Genomic DNA, 17,572 nt, shown 5'->3' with positions numbered 1-17,572 from the left:
AAAACCCGAATCTGAGAGTTCTGGGTTTTCCCTCAGTAAATCAAAAAAACCCAAACCATCCCCTCACTCATCAGTCAATCACATGCTCCAATCACCATCCATCCCATCTCGAGACAGCACTCCAACCACTCCTTCTCCAGATACAGGCTCGTCCTGACCTTGACCGACAGGAAGAATGCTATTTTGTCTAAATACAAACCCTCAAATAAATCCCCCTTCATGCTTTCCCACACATGAGAAGCTTGGAAGCTTCCGGCCTAATATGGCTTCCAAAACTGACAGAATATTTGACTCCAGTGACAGTTTTTGTAACTCATTGGAGATCTTATCTAATTTCTAATTGATATGAACCCATTGGGTTCTTAGAAAATTCCAAGGAAGAACAATAAAACAATACACTTTTATCAAACACAATAATAACAACTCTAGTATGTATAATTAATATATAGTTGCAGTGACCAACTATAAAAACTTCCTTTTAATAATCAGATATTAATTTGATATCTCCAACTGTGAGAATGCCCAGATAAGGGAACAATGACACACAACCAAGACAGCAGCAAAGGGAAAAAAATACAGTTACAAAAGTTAGCTATTCTTTTCTTTCTACTCCTCTCCCCACTCCCATTCTCCAACTTTACCTCCCTCTGGAGTTTGGAATTCATAAGCAATGCTTTCAGGTCCATTTCCTTTGGAATTAAAAGCCAAGACGGTTAAGTGGTAGATGCTAAAAGGCTCTAAACCAGGAATCATTCCATCATTTCTGTCTGCTTTAAATGTCAAGGAGTGTTTCTCTGGGTGATGATTTTTTTCATCCAGACGGTTTCGGATTTTCCACCAGTTGACCTGCAGAAGGGATATTTGCTTGAAGTTTTGAAGCAGAGACCAGATCTTACTCTTTGACAGCATTCATATCACTAAATCATCAACACATATGCACACACACAGAGAGAAACACAAACACACCCATAGACAACCTAGGGTAAATTTAAAGGTTCCCCTCGCACATATGTGCTAGTCGTTCCCAACTCTAGGGGGCGGTGCTCATCTCCGTTTCAAAGCCGAAGAGCCAGCGCTGTCCGAAGACATCTTTATGGTCATGTGGCCAGCATGACTAAATGCCAAAGATGCACGGAATGCTGTTACCTTCCCACCAAAGGTGGTCCCTATTTTTCTACTTGCATTTTTTATGTGCTTTTGAACTGCTAGGTTGGCAGAAGCTTTGACAAGTAATGGGAGCTCATCCTGTTACACGGCACTAGGGATTCAAACTGCTGCACTACCGACCTTTCGATCGACAAGCTCAGAGTCTTAGCCACTGAGCCACTGCATCCCTTATAGACAACCTAGCCAAAGGTTAAAATTAGATAAATGGGCTTGTATTTTGTAGAAAGGCTTCATCTAGTTCTTTTGCTGAGCTGGTTAAACTAATGTTTAATAAGCCTTCTACAAAAGTGTATTAATAATTTAAGGATCAAGATCAACTGTGGGAAAACAGGGAAACTAACATGTACCTTATATCCTCTAAGATGTCCACGAACCCGATCTTTTGGAATTGTGGACCAGATGACTTTCGCCAGACTGCTATTCATGACTTGCACAATTACATTTGAAGGAGCTGCTTCTGGAACTGAACACAGAGGAAGTAAACATTTATACGACATCCTATATTCAGCAGACAGTAGTAGGTTTTTACTTTGTGCTTATATGATCTGTAAATTTAGTATAACATTCAACCATCCTCAATCTCAGAGGATCTCTTTTGGAAGTGAATGAGAGTTAATGAACTAGAATTTCAAATAGTACTCCAGGCAATTCTGAGATGACAGATATGGCATCTTCCTCACACTTCATTAACACATTAATAAATGGAGCAGGGACTCCTCTGGGTTTAGATTTAGGCCTGTGACAGCCATTTGATAACCTGGATTTAAAATGATGGGGCAGTATAATGAAAAGCCACATATATAATCATATGTCGGTAATAGTAGTGTAATATAACTGATAGCATCTTACCTAAGCCTTAATCTATGGGCATATATTTGAGCAATGAGATTTACTCCGATTTAAGTTAGCAGGACATACCTTGGAACAAATCCAAACAGAATTGAGCTTTATGAACTACAAATAGGACCTGCAACAAGAAATCCAGGTCTGGAATTCAGTTCAAGTCAGCCAACTTTTGTCTCTTCCAGTCCCTTTCTTTGCCATTTGCTAATCAGACTTATGCATTTTCTAAGCAGGTACAGTCATTATCAAGATCCTGTATATTTCTTGTTTCTAACTATTGCCCATACTCTTGAAAATAACATGGTAATTAATATTGTGCTTTCATATGTTCACCCTTTTGTCAGACTGCACTAGGCTCGAAAATGGGACTCTGTGAGTTCAAGTCCCACCTTAGCCACAAAAGTCAGCTGGACAGCGGTGAAATCCCCCTAGTTCTACCCGGTTTGCTGAACTTGTAGTGCCAGTGGCAGGAGGCTCCGCCTGTCGGGATGTCATTACATCCAATATTTTTACCATCTGCGCATGCGCATAAGGTTCTAAAAATACACAGAAGAGGTATGTGTACTGCACACGCTCTCCCGCGCGTTCCTGTTCTCAAACCGGTAGCGAAGATAAGTGGATTTCACCGCTGCAGCTAGGTGAACTTGGGCTAGTCATTCTTTCTCAGTCCAGCCCAACTGACAGGGTTGTTGTTGTGGGGAAAGTAGGAGGAGGAAGGTGTGTTGGATACGTTGTTGCCTTGAATTATTTCTAAAAATAAATACAAATAAATACATGAAATGAAAATTAATAAAAATGCTATGCAAACATCTTTCAGGCTATTGGTTGCATATTAATTTAATTTCCTTTATGGCCATCTTCTTTTATGTCTCATGATGGAAAGAAAAGAAGGCAGGCATTTTTTATTTCCCAAAAATCCTTGGTAGGTAAACTATGTTAGAATATCTAACGTTATTTGTCTGAGTCAGTCTATGACATTGTATGGGATATCTTACTCATATCTATATCTTATATCCCTTCAGGTTCTTTGCCATTTCTTCCAGCTCTTGTAGGAGTATAGGTGTTCGTGTGCATGGGTTTATGTGCAATGAAAGGAGAAGGAAATTGAATACATTTTTGCCTGCCAATAATGTCAACTGACAGTTTTACAGTAGGCTAGACAAGTTCATTGTCAATTAGGGTATATATACTAATACTGAGGGCAATTCATTACCTATCGAATCATGGGCAATGTGTTAAATGGTTGCTGGTAATAGTACTAGAAGAGATTTCACCCTCTAGTCCAGCTTTGTGAGCTCTCAAATACATCTAGTTGATCATTGTGTGACCCAGAATATTCCCAAAAGTGCTTTTTCAAGAGGCAACTGGACTTTCTTGCTTGTTTTTGAAGACGTTTCATCCAAGATGAGAAGCAAAACATCTTCAAAGAAGAACCAGAAAGTCCAGTTGTCTCTTGAAAAAGGACCTTTGGGAAAACCATGACCTGGATGACTGAGAATCTCCATAGACAGACCCAGGATACTACATAAAATGGGCCTATTTCCTGCTCCAAATAGCGATGTTGGCAGTACTGATGATAAACCCAGAAAAATACAAGATTTCAAACAACTCCCCAAGGTTACTAATATTATCAGAGTTCTGATCCATGGAAACGTACTATACCACAATATTTATCCATAATATAATTTCCACCAGTCAGATCCCTTTTCAGCACCTTTGAGTTTGAAAAACCATATCTATGAGATTGTTTCTATCTCTCCCCACCTCCCATTACTTACTGTCCTCACTTGAATATCCAGTTAGTATATTAGGTTCAGGGCCAGATCCATACTTGTTCACTGCCTGAACTTTGATATCATAAGGCACAAAAGTAGGGGTGTTCTGCAATACTAGGAAATGTTTTTGCACTGTTTCTTCTTCCCATTCATTGGTATCCTGTTGCTTCCAGTTCACTTTGTATTCCAGACCAGGTCCATTATGCTCCATGGGCTTTAGTGGCTGCAAATGAAGTTAGAATTAGAACAATTAATCTGTGTGACGACTTGCCTCCAGAAATTGTGGGTGCTCCAACCCTGGAGAGTTTTAAGAAGAGACTGGGACAGCCACTTGTCTGAAATGGTATAGGATTTTCTGATTGACCAGGAAGTTACATTAGAAGGCCAGAAAATAATAACAAAGAAAAGGCATGGTGGAATTTTAGCATGAATTTTAAAATGTGACAAATTTCATATTTTACCCTCACTACAGTGGTACAAATTTTTTTACTGCCGGTTCTGTGGGAGTGGCTTGGTGGGCATGGCATGGTTTGGTCGGCATGGCTTGGTGGGCGGGACAGGGAAAGGATACCGTAAAATCTCCATTCCCACCCCAATCCAGTGGAAGGTTACTGCAAAATCCCCATTTCAGCTGGGACTTGGAAGGCAGAGAATAAATGGGGGTGGGGCCACTCAGAACTTTTACTATTGGTTCTCTGAACTACTCAAAATTTCTGCTACCAGTTCTCTAGAATTGGTCAGAACCTGCTGAAACCCACCTCTGCCTCACTACATGATTAGTGCCGTTTCAAAGCATTTTCTTTAATCATAACTTATATATTCAATCAAATGCTACCCCATTGTGTACACTGGAGCTTATTTAAAAGTTGTGGGACATATTGTAACAAATGGGTCCATAGCATTTATATAAAATTGTTACCTCCCATGTCATGTTCATCTCATGTGGTTTGGAAGTTTCAATTCTGATGTTTTCTGGGTTCTTGTCTGGAGCTGCAATGCAAGAATAATTCAATTAATCAATTTTTACTTAATCTCCCTATTACAAATATATTCAAGAGCAGTGCAATATTTAATATAACCCTGTCAAAAGGAAGATTTTTTTTAAAAGGAACAGACAAGATCCTACATAATGTTCAGCTATATGTCCCTGTTTTATTTATTGTCTTTATGATGCATCATAACTCCATTTGACAACTCCAGTCAAAACTAATCTTGAAGACTGCCTTCACTCATTTTATAAATATGTTTGTGGCAAATAAGCATACTTTGTTCAGAATTGGACAGGGCTAGGAGAAAAATGAAAATAATAGCTAAAATTAATTGCATTTAAAATACTGATGAGAGAGAGGAAGGGAGGGAGGGATGGAGGGAGAGAGAGAGAGAGAGAGAGATTCCTTCTTCAAGAAATCAATTTGTAAATTACAATTCCCAAACCTTCAGTATCAACATCTATACTAATTTGATTTTCTTCTAACAGTTATATTTTAAGCTTTCTTTTTCTAGAGTAGGTACTTCTGCAAGTGATTTTTCCAACATGTTTACTTGTCTACCTTCCCCTAATACATCTACATCTACATCTACATCTACATCTACATCTACATCTACATCTACATCTACATCCATCCATCCATCCATCTATCTATCTATCTATCTATCTATCTATCTATCTATCTATCTATCTATCTATCTATCTATCTATCTATCTATCTATCTATCTATCTGTGGTGGTATTCAGCCAGTTCTATCTGGTTCAGGTGAACCGGTAGCGGCAGCTGCAGGAGGTTCCACCCACCTGTCCAGACTTCATCACATCCCATTTTTGACACTCTGCGTATGTGCAGAAGGTCCTGCGCATGCGCAGAGGTGTCGTGCATGCACTCACATTTCCAAACTGGTAGCGAAGGTAAGTGAATACCACCTCTGATATATATATATTTGGGTAGACCAGGTTGGTTCGATAGGAAAAAACCCACTTCATCTTTCCCCTGGTACAGCTGACAAAGCAAGGAGAACCTGTGGCTTAGTAGTTAATACATCTGTCTAATATGCAAGCAAGCCCAGGTTCAAATCCCAGAAGGGTATGGTTAGCTGAGAGAACTAAATAGCTTGAAATAGATCTATACTAGTCTCCCTTTACTTTTTTGTCAGTAAATATAAATTTTATATACACACACATACATATATATATATACACACACACACACACACACACACACAACATTTATAATTGGAAATCATGTCACAAAATTCTGAAAAGGGCAGTGGAAAGAAAAAGCCATGCAAACAATATGGATTTAGTTATTTTCATTCAAATGATAGGATTAGAACAAAATAGTAATTTTCATAAAACAGTAGATGTTAATGGAATTATTCTAAAGAGATGGCTTGGTGGAACTGGAAAAACAGAAAGTATATCATCATTAATGTAAGGCATGGAACTGGAAAAGTTGGGAAAATAAAAAACCAACACTAACAATTATCAGGGGAATATAAATCAATAAGTCATTCAAAACGTTTGTTTCAGCAACCAGTTTTTTCATGTTATAGCAAGATAAATTGGTTGTGAACAGAAATTTTTGGGAGACTTGTGATTTAATAAAAAAAATTATGTTCTGATAAGTCCTATTAAAAAATCATGCCTCTATAAAGAAAGGACTGAATTTGAAATATATCATATTAAAGTTTGCAGGAAGTTTAAGTTAATTGAGAATTCTATAACAACCTAGGACCTCTTCAAAGCAGATCAGTTCGTGGAAATGTATAGAACAGAAAGAAAAAAAGGTGAATCACTTTCTAAATTATATGCCTTTTTCTAAACTTTAAAAAATGTAACAAATTTACTGTGGTTGGATATGTGGTCTATAAGATCCCAAAAGTGATTTTTCAAGAAGCAGCTGGATTTTCTTTGTTTTTCCAAGAAGACATTTTCCTTCTCATCCAAGAAGTTTCAGTTTTGACTGAAGTTTCTTGGATGAGAAGTGGAAAGTCTTCAAGGATAAACAAAGACAGTCTGGTTGCTTCTTGAAAAAACACTTTTGGGACAACCATAACCTGAATGACTGAGAATTTCCATAGACATCGAGTCTATAAAATGTTTCCTATTGGTTTCTGGTACAATTATGTTTTATATGAGATCCTTCCTTAGATCATCCAGGAAGGACTAGTCTTTCATTTGTACTTACTTGAGTGGCCCTTTTAATGCTCCTTTCCAGCTCAATTATAGCTTATTCCAAGAATGCCAACCAGAACTTTAAAAAAAAATTCAAACAAGTAGAATAGAATAGAATAGAATAGAATAGAATAGAATAGAATAGAATAGAATAGAATAGAATAGAATAGAATAGAATAGAATTCTTTATTGGCCAAGTGTGATTGGACACACAAGGAATTTATCTTGGTGCATATGCTCTCAGTGTACATAAAAGAAAAGAAAAGACATTCAACACTAGATTCATAATTAAGAGAATACACAAGAAAGTAAAAAAAAATATAAGGTTCAAAAACAAACAAACCAAGGTGGTTATAATCTTCTATTGTGTATTTAATTTAACACCCCACTCCCCCAAAATCATTTTTTTAGTGCAAGACAACCATCCTGATAATATGTTAGGTGCATTGCATATCAGTATACCTTCTTCCCATTTGCAGTATATAATTATGTACAAAGAAGCAATTAACAATACATACCAGCTGGAGGTGTCTCATATCGTTCTGATGGTTCACTGGGCTTACTTCTCCCAACTGCATTGACAGATATAACACGGAACTGGTAATTTACATAAGGGATCAGTGGTAAAACAATCATAGTATCATTTCCTGGAAGCCTAATTAATTCCTGCCACTTTCCAGGCTCCCATCGGTTTTCTTCAAATTCCACAATGGATTCTAGAAAGGACAAGAAGAAGAAGAAAAAATAAAACACCATAAGGAAAGCCTGTGAATTAAAGAACAAACTACCCTGGAATAAGGTGGATGAGAACCGAAAAAAATGATTAACAACAAAGACCTTCAACAATAAATTAATTCAGCGGTGCTTTCATTTAGGATATATGGTTAATTCAAGAGTAATTATTTAGTGTCAGTTTATAAAACCCAGACCATGGCAGAAGAATCCTTCTTACCGTTAATTGGGCTATTGTTAATGCTTCCAGGATGCCAAGATAATCTAATATTTCTTGCCTGTTTTTCAGAGAGTTGGAGGTCCCCTGGTGGGTCAGGGACATCTAAAGAATAGGAAAGAAAAGCAAGAATGACTTTTAACTACTGTATGTAATTTTGAACTCAGCAAACTGTAATGATATTTATCAACAAAAGTTCTGTGCAACCCAGAAGGTTGCGTTAAAGTTGAAAAACAATTCAAGAAATTAAAATCTGACACAACTGGTAGAAGTACCAAAGTTAACTCCTGGTTTCACAGGCCTGTAACTAGTTTATCTTTAAGAATCAGAGGAAATCAGGGGATTGGAGTACAAGACCTCCAAGATCCCTTCCAGCCCTCGTTTCATAGTCCTATAACTAGTTTATCATTAAGAACTAGATGAAATCAAGGTAGCTAGAAGACGTCTAAGGTCCCTTCCAGCGTATGATTCAAAATAACATGATCAGAGTTAGGTTTAGGCTATCTGATCTTAGACTTGATAAAGACAGTAGAACAGAGGCTTCATAAGCAGGAGAGCTTGCATTCCCAAGGAAGAAATGAAAGTAAAGAGATAAAAGTCTAAAATGCTTAGAATAGAATAGAATAGAATAGAATAGAATAGAATAGAATAGAATAGAATAGAATAGAATAGAATAGAATAGAATAGAATAGAATTTTTGATTGGCCAAGTGTGTTTGGACACACAAGGAATTTGTCTTGGTGCATATGCTCTCAGCGTACATAAAAGAAAAGATCACCAAGAATTCTAAGATACAACACTTATAGTGTACCCTATGTACACTTAGTCATAGGGTACAAATAAGCAATCAGGAACCAATCAATATCAATATAAATCGTAAGGATACAAGCAACAAAGTTACAATCATACATTCATAAGTGGAAGGAGATTGGTGATGGGAACGGTGAGATAAATAGTAGTGCAGATTTAGTAAATAGTTTGAGGGAATTATTTGCTTAGCAGAGTGATGGCATTTGGGATAAAACTGTTCTTGTGTCTTGTGTCTGTCTGGTATGCAGTGCTCTATAGCATCGTTTTGAGAGTAGGAGTTGAAACAGTTTATGTCCAGGATGTGAGGGATCTGTAAATATTTTCATAGCCCTCTTTTTGACGTACACAGTATACAGGGTCCTCAATGGAAGGCAGGTTGGTTGTTATTGTTGTTAGTTGCAAAGTCGTGTCCGACCCATCGCGACCCCATGGACAATGTTCCTCCAGGCCTTCCTGTCATCTACCACCCTCTGGAGTCCATTTAAACTCATACCTACTGCTTCAGTGACTCCATCCAGCCACCTCGTTCTCTGTCGTCCCATTCTTCTTTTGCCCTCAATCTTTCCCAGCATTAGACTCTTCTCCAGTGAGTCCTTCTTTCTCATTAGATAGCCAAAGTATTTCAGTTTCATCTTCAGGATCTGGCCTTCTAAAGAGCAGTCAGGGTTGATTCCTCTAGGACTGACTTGTTTGTTCGCCTTGCAGTCCAAGGGACTTGCAGGAGTCTTCTCCAGCACCAGAGTTCAAAGGCCTCAATTCTTTGGTGCTCAGCCTTTCTTATGGTCCAACCTTCACATTGCAACTGGGAAAACCATAGCCTTGACTATATGCACTTTTGTTGGCAGGGTGATGTCTCTGCTTTTTAGTACGCTGTCTAGATTTGCCATAGCTTTCCTCCCCAGGAGCAAGCGTCTTTTAATTTCTTGGCTGCAGTTCCCATCTGCGGTGATCTTGGAGCCCAGGAAAATAAAATCTATCACTACCTCCATTTCTTCCCCATCTATCTGCCAGGAATTGAGAAGGCTGGATGCCATGATTTTAATTTTCTTAACGTTGAGTTTCAAGCCAACTTTTGCACTCTCCTCCTTCACCCGTATCAAGAGGCTCTTTAGTTCCTCTTCGCTTTTTGCCATTAGAGTGGTATCATCTGCATATCTGAGGTTGTTGATATTTATCCTGGCAATCTTAATTCCAGTTGTTTTTTCTGCAGTTCTAATTATCCTCTGAAGTCTGTGTCTGTCTTGTTGGGTTGCAGGTTGATGACATTTTTTATTTACTTGATTGAAGCTATCTAAAAGTAGTTATATCTCAGCAGTCCTGTTTTGCTGGTTCACTTTGCCCAGCTGGGGTTCCATTAAGTACAGCAAACATAAAATGGGGTCAACTTTGGGGTACAAAGTTTTGCCCAATGAAGGGCAGAGAGCCTATATGCTTCACCAGTCAAGAAATTACTAAGTAAACTAATTAGGATAGGATTGTAAGGGTTTTAAAAAAAAAGAGCAGCAGAAGATTCAGAACAGATCAAATGGCTAGAATGAATTCAATCCAGGAGCATGTGGACACAAGTTAGAAAACCTCTAACATCCCCTAGTTATTACTATGGTGGGGTGCGGGTGGCATTTGGATCATCTAAATATATGCTGTCTTTAAAACTGATAGGTTAGCATGTTATGTATAAAAGAAATGAATTGCTAGCTCTCAGCAAGAGTCTCTACAAGAAAAAAGAAGATTCATCCCACAAAGTTGAATAACTTGGTTATTATAACAGATGCTATCTGTTAAACTTTATGGATGCTGCTTCTTTGTTTCAAGTACAAAAGCTGTTCTTTACTACCAGTGGTAAAATAGTAAAGTTGTTCATAATAACTGCCACTAGTCCTCCCTTTACTACTAACTGAACCCTTGGCACCAGGTTTGATTTAGAATAAACTTCAAAAGGGCTTGACAAGTTCATCTTACGAATCTCAGAGAAGCTAGCTTCTCAAACTCAGAAGAAGCCGTGCTTTAAAACAGTGGCTACATCTTTTTTTCAGAAGAAACCACACAAACCATCAGAATAAAAAAAGCACTAGGCAGCCCATCTTCAATTTGGTGTCCTTCAGTGGCAGAAGAGTACAATTCCTAATGTTTGCTGGTGACAGAGTTGCTTGGTCAGACTGGCTGGTTATCTGTCTTGCTTCCTCTTCCAGCATGCATATGTCTTTCTTAAGAAAATATAGCACAAACCATGGAGCCATTTCTGATATTATTGGCTGTACGCATAGCTTTTTATGTTTCCTAATATCATAGAAGGAAGAAAGCTCACCCTCAGAAAGATCTGTCTGATGTTCTTTATCCTTACATAATAATAATAATAACAACAGAGTTGGAAGGGACCTTGGAGGCCTTCTAGTCCAACCCCCTGCCCTGGCAGCAAACCCTACACCATCGCAGACAGATGGTTATCCAACATTTTCTTAAAAATTTCCAGTGTTGGAGCATTCGCAACTTCTGTAGGCAAGTCATTCCACTTATTAATTGTTCTAATTGTCAGGAAATTTCTCCTTAGTTCTAAGTTGCTTCTTTCCTTGATTAGTTTCCACTCATTGCTTCTTGTTCTACCCTCAGGTGCTTTGGAGAACAGCCCGACTCCCTCTTCTTTGTGGCAACCCCTGAGATATTTGAACACTACTATCATGTCTCCCCTAGACATGTTTTTATTAAACTAGACATCAAAGGAACGTAATTGTATCTACTCCTGCAATGCTTTAAAGATTGGCAGATATTGTAGAAACAGGTGAATTTATCTAGAAAGCTGCAAATGTGAACCGTAGAACAAAATAGCAACAAAAACAGCACACAGTAGGCATCGGTTCTGAAAAATCGCTTCTGAGGATTGTCAGACTATTTAAAGCACTGGGGAGCCATAGAATGAGATAATTTCAAATAAACTTCTAGTTTTAAGGTGAGGGAATAAGAGGATTTCTTTTTTTCAGGCTCAATACTGACTTCAAGCAAAAAATATTTCTATTCTAGTGGTAATTTGAATGTAGGTTTTTTTTTTATGTATGACATATTTCTTTCTGCTCCAATGGAGAATATATACTGTATATATATTTCTGCTGTAATAGCTAGAAATGGTCCCAACAAAGGTCAAATTTTATTTCTGGTCTCAGCCACATTGGGAATCTTATTAAGTAACTGTCCTAGTAACAGGAAATAAATGAAATAGATGTAGAGAAGAATGCTACATAAATACCTGATTATTAAAGATTGTTAAAAATAGACATTCAAAATCTTTCTTAAAAACCTGTAAGGCATGGTTTTCTGCTGAGGCTAAAAGAATAGATACAGCATGTTCAGTCCTGTGATAAAATTGGCAGCTAAATATGATTTTAATGCACTTCAAGGGAGGTAAAAGGAAAAGACTAATTTCTCCCAGCTACAAATGAATCAAAATTACACGAGGCTCTTTATGAAAAATATCTGAAAATGTGTTCAAACTTAATAGAGAACCATGCTTTAACAGTTGGTAAAGCCAGGATTTCCATGTTCAAGGTAAAATAATTTAAGTTCCATATACTGAGTGATTGTAATATTAAATGGAGCTATTGGAATTATAGCCAAACAGCTTTGTTTAATATATTTAATTAAGCTATTATTATTTTCTATCTTGCTTCTCCCTGGAGGTCAGCTTTGAACTTAGTGGCATACATTTCATTTAACACATTGTGTTTAATCAATTTATACACTGTTTATCTCCTGTCAAATATTTGCAAGGGATGTTTGACTTTTTTTTTTCATGCTGCATTTGCAATTATTAACTATTATAATTATAATTGTTTGCAATATTTTCTTCATGCTCAATCACCTCCTTAAAATCTCAGTTCCACTGAAAGCATTGTGTCATGCCTCTACTGTGAAGATTCAATTTGCTGAAGCTAAGACAGCCTGGGTCTGGTAAATGTCTTGGTTGGTGTAGTGGCATGTTGGAGGACAAGGGGAAGACATGCTGCAAGGGAGGCAAGAATTCCCAATGGCTTAACCATCAGCGAAATAAACTTAGAAAGCACCCGCCCTAGAGATAAAGCAATAAAAAGTGATGGGGGAAGTCTGTACTTTCAGATTTTCAAGATTCTGTTAATGCAGTATCACAACAAATTAGATTTAGCTCATTTAGTCATGTCTCTTCTCTGGTTTACCCTGGAGAGCTGACAGATGGGGGGCATTATGTGCACTGCCTTGAACTACATGACTAAAGAGATATAATTGCATCTAGGAACTGGCTAAAGAAATACAGTAAAATTCAAAAATGAAAGTGTTTTAATATCTCTATTTATGTGTAATGCACATAACCTTGACACCTTCATTACTTTTACATCCAGTCAAAAAAGGGGTTTTAGAAAAATCTGAACTTTATGTGAGAACTTAGGGAATTTCACTCTAATGAATCAAACTAATATTGTTGTTGGTCTCAGAATTGGGAATTGAATCCATTAATATGCAGAGATGCACTAAGAATAGGCTCCCCCCAAAATCCAAAGGGATTTAAACTGACAATATTAATTAGTTTGCGAACAGAAGAACAAAATTCACTTACCCAGGACAATTAGGCGGGAATCATCTGTGGCGCTATCAAGCAATGAAGTTCCTTCACATGTGTACACCCCCTCATCTTCTGGGCCCACATTTTGTATAACCAATGTATCCTTTTTAATAATTATTCTGTAAGGGAAAATACAAATTGTACATCTATATACCAGAACTACGCATTTCGCGCTTTCTTGAAACGTTTAGATATGCAGGTTTTTGCTTGTGAAGCAGTCTTTAAGAATTAGTTCATCTTTCATCCAATTTGTATATTATATATAAATCCAATGTATATGCAGAGTGGGGAGGGGTGGATGATGGAAAGGAGGAAGAAACAAGAGAATTTAAAAGCTTTGCTAAGTGGAATTTGTCAACTTAGGTTAATATAGAAATAACCTATTTCTATATTAGAAATATAGCACTAATTTTCTACCCCCATAGGTGAGGCAGGCATCCAGTCTCCAGGCCTTTTAGAAATGTGTAAAAACATGGATCTATCCTTGCCTGTGGCTTACATCAGAGCAAGCAGCCATGGGGCTGGTTAGCACCCTGAAAGCCCACTCCCTGCCTTTTAATTGGTTTTCACATTGATTTTATTTATTTATTTATTTATTTATTTTATTTTATTAGATTTTTATACCGCCCTTCTCCTGAAGGACTCAGGGCGGTGTACAGCCAAATAGTAAAAAACCCACAATATACACATTAAAACAAAACAAAACTAAAACCGAGCATATTACAGGAATGGCCGAAATTTAAAACAATTTAAAACCCTAAAATTCATAAATAGCCCCAATTAAAAATTTAATAAAACTTTTAAGCCAGTCCCGCTTGAATAAATAGGTGTGTTTTCAGCTCACGGCGAAAAGTCCGAAGATCAGGCACTTGACGTAAACCAGGGGGAAGTTCGTTCCAAAGCGTAGGAGCTCCAACAGAGAAGGCCCTACCCCTGGGGGCCGCCAGCCGACATTGTTTGGCGGATGGCACCCTGAGAAGGCCCTCTCTGTGTGAGCGTACGGGTCAGTGGGAGACATAAGGTAACAGCAGGCGGTTGTCAAAACATTGATTTTTAACTGACAGGAAAACAGGATAGGAGAGTTAAAAGGGACATTGGAGGTCTTCTCGTCCAACCCCATGCTCAAGCAAGAGACCCTATATCATTCTGGAAAAATTGCTATCGAATCTCTTCTTTAAAATCTTCTGTGATGGAACACAGCTTTTTGGAGGCAAGTTGTTCTTTGTTAATTGTTCTTATTTTTAGGTTGGTTCTCCCCTTGATTACAGTAGTGGCCAAAATTGTGGAAACCTTTTGGGAAAAGTGTATTTTTGAGGTTAGATGGCTAACAACACCACTTTTTTTTTTTTTTGAGTTTCAGGATAATCATATTCCACTGCTGGAATGGCCTGGGAATAGCTGAGACCTTAACCCAGTTGAAAATCTATGAAGTCGACTAAAGAAACCTGTTGGTCAGAAGTGACCCAATAAAACCCAATTAATAGAAGCAATCATTCAATCTTGGTTTCATATTATAACAGCTGCAGAACTAAAAGACTTGGTTCACTCCATGGGAAGATGTTGTAAGGCTGTAATTCATGCTAAAGGTTACCCAACTAAGTATGAACTGACATGGTGATAATTTTTGCATATCTCATTTTTTTACATGTTTCACTTTTCTTCTTTATAGTGTAACTGCTATTCTAATAGCAAATCCTTCATAAAAGTTACTGCACTACATTCTTGGTTAAATTATCTTTCCATTGATATATAATTTTATGGTACTATTGCAAAAAACAAAATAGATGGTGTTATTATCTAGTTTTAGAAAATACACTTTTCCCAAAAGGTTTCTACAATTTTGACCACTACTGTAGTTTCCATCCATTGCTTCTTGTCCAATTTTCAGGTGCTTTATGGCAACCCCTTAGCTATTGAACCACTGCTATAATGTCACCTCTAGTCTTTCTTTTCACTAGACTAGACATATTCAGTTCTTCCTACTAGTCCCAAATGTGCTTTTTCAAGAGGCAACTGGAGTTTCTGGTTGTTCTTTGAAGACATTTCATTCCTCATCCAAGAAGCTTCTTCAGCTCTGAAGAAGCAGAAGAAGCTTCTTGGATAAGAAGCAAAATGCTTTCAATGAAACACAATAAAATCCAGCTGCCTTTTGAAAAAGCATCTTTAGAACAACCTGGATCAGGGGTCTCCAACCTTAGTAACTCTTAGTAACTAAGTTACTAAGGTTGGAGACCCCTGACCTGGATGACTGAGAATCTCCATAGACATTTATTCCTCCAACTGGTTTTTTTAGCCTCCAGTCCCTAATCATCTTTGTTGCTCTTCTCTGCACTTTTTCCAGAGTCTCAACATCTTTTTTATATCAGGGTGACTCAAACTGTGTGAAGTATTCATTGTTGCCTTTTTAAGTTTCAAATTTTATATACTGTTTTGAAGTTTTAATATTTTATCTGTACCCCATCCAGAATCCCACTATGGGAGAGATGGGAAGCTTTAAAAGGATAAAATAAATAAACAACACTCCATTTATAGAAACTGAAAATAATTACCATGGTTTAAAAAGACCAACCAGATCCAAGATCTTGAAAACAGCATTTTAAAAGTCAAATGTCAGTCATACATGTCAATACTGGAATGATTCTCCGGTTGTTTCACATATACAGACATGTAAGCTCATACATGATTTTCACAGAACTATATTCTTTATATATGATATACTACATAAAACTGTTATAAAATTGGACTAGAATTTCCTTTTTTAAACAGTTTTGATGGAGAACTTCCATAGAATTATTTTTATTTTAGGGAACATGAATGGCTGCCAATTGAGAATCATATTTTAAAAAATATTTGAATAATTATTTAAAACCTAATACTTAAAAAAAGGTATAATATAATTTAATTTCCTGATAATCAAGACATGTAACTTTTAAACTTTTATTTTTTCCCAAATTCCCACTTTGATATATGAATTCTAACATTTTACCACTAGAGGCCCTTCTAGGATCACAAAGGAACTTCCTATTCCATTCCAGAACTAAAAGTTTAAGAAGTGGGTGGGTAGGATAAATTACTGATGTATTCAAGGTCTTCCATTATTATCACTATTTCTAATCATGCTGAAGGGAAAAATATTTTATTTTTTCTCATTAAAAATTGAGTGTTTCTTATTCTTACTAAGTTCTCTGTTAGACCTGAAATAAATTAAAGCTCTTTTGGTTTTGAAATACATATTTTATTGTTTGTATAATACTTTACAATGTTATACCTCTCATATTATTTTTGCACCAACAGCTATGAACTTCAATATGTATTTGATATTTTCTAAAGAAACCAAGTGAACATCATCCTTCCATTAGCGATACTCTCAGCAAATAAGACATAAACATATTTGCTTTTAATTATGTTTCCTTCTTAAAATGAAAGTGACTCACTGTTAGGCACTGTCCATAAGATACAATATTATTTCTGTGAAATGAAAATTGATTAAAAGAAAAGAATAAAGACAAAGCATTACGTTGTTACCTTCCATCCTCAGTGTCATTCATCTCCAGTTCCTCTCCATCCTTTTTCCAAGAAATTTTAAACTGGTGTTTCAAATGTGGGTCACATTCAGAATGACATTTTAGTAAAACTGAATGTGATTTCAAAACTTGTGGATTCTTAGGTATAATTGAAATTTTGGTAGCATCTAAGGAATTGAGAGAGAAAAAAGCATGACCATATATCATTTTGTTGTAAAATTACATTTCAATGGCAAAATATAGCAGGTTCTTTTGAAAATTGATTTACAAGTTTTGTCTTATTTTTTTCCTATAAATAAGGTATATTTATTGGAATTTATATAATATAAAATATTATATTTATAATGAACTATTAATCCTGTTTTTTCATGTGAGAGAAATTTTTAAAATATATGTTGTTAAATGTTCAACTCCTGCCTCAAAATGCCTCTATAGAGCACTGCACACCAGAACAACTAGACACAAGAACAGTTTTTCCACGAATGCCATCATTCTGCTAAACAAATAATTCCCTCAACACTGTCAAACTATTTACTAAGTCTGCATTACTATTAATCTTCCCATTGATCCTATCACTCATCTCCTCCCACTTATGACTGTATGACTGTAATCTTGTTGCTGGTATCCTTAAGATTTATATTGACTGCTTCCTAATATGATTTGATTACTTCTTTGTTCCCTATGACTACCATTAAGTGTTGTACCTTATGATTCTTGACGAATGTATCTTTTATTTTATGTACACCGAGA

At 36.7% G+C, this 17,572-nt stretch overlaps 1 protein-coding gene across 7 annotated transcripts in view; it reads right to left on the bottom strand.

The window, feature by feature from the left end:
- CHL1 (cell adhesion molecule L1 like) overlaps positions 1-17,572 on the bottom strand; it is a 244,699-nt gene that overhangs the window by 23,614 nt on the left and 203,513 nt on the right. For all 7 annotated transcript variants that reach the window (XM_058166233.1, XM_058166232.1, XM_058166235.1 and 4 more), the window contains 8 exons: positions 16,824-16,989; positions 13,293-13,417; positions 7,907-8,008; positions 7,473-7,670; positions 4,705-4,775; positions 3,789-4,008; positions 1,515-1,630; positions 642-846 (listed from right to left, as the gene is read on the bottom strand). In XM_058166233.1, the coding sequence (XP_058022216.1) occupies positions 642-846; positions 1,515-1,630; positions 3,789-4,008; positions 4,705-4,775; positions 7,473-7,670; positions 7,907-8,008; positions 13,293-13,417; positions 16,824-16,989 (1,203 nt within the window). The remainder of the gene's footprint in view (positions 1-641; positions 847-1,514; positions 1,631-3,788; positions 4,009-4,704; positions 4,776-7,472; positions 7,671-7,906; positions 8,009-13,292; positions 13,418-16,823; positions 16,990-17,572) is intronic.

The sequence above is a fragment of the Ahaetulla prasina genome, chromosome 2 (assembly GCF_028640845.1).
Source record: "Ahaetulla prasina isolate Xishuangbanna chromosome 2, ASM2864084v1, whole genome shotgun sequence".
Lineage (NCBI taxonomy): Eukaryota > Metazoa > Chordata > Lepidosauria > Squamata > Colubridae > Ahaetulla > Ahaetulla prasina.
This window is presented reverse-complemented; position numbering and strand designations above follow the sequence as displayed.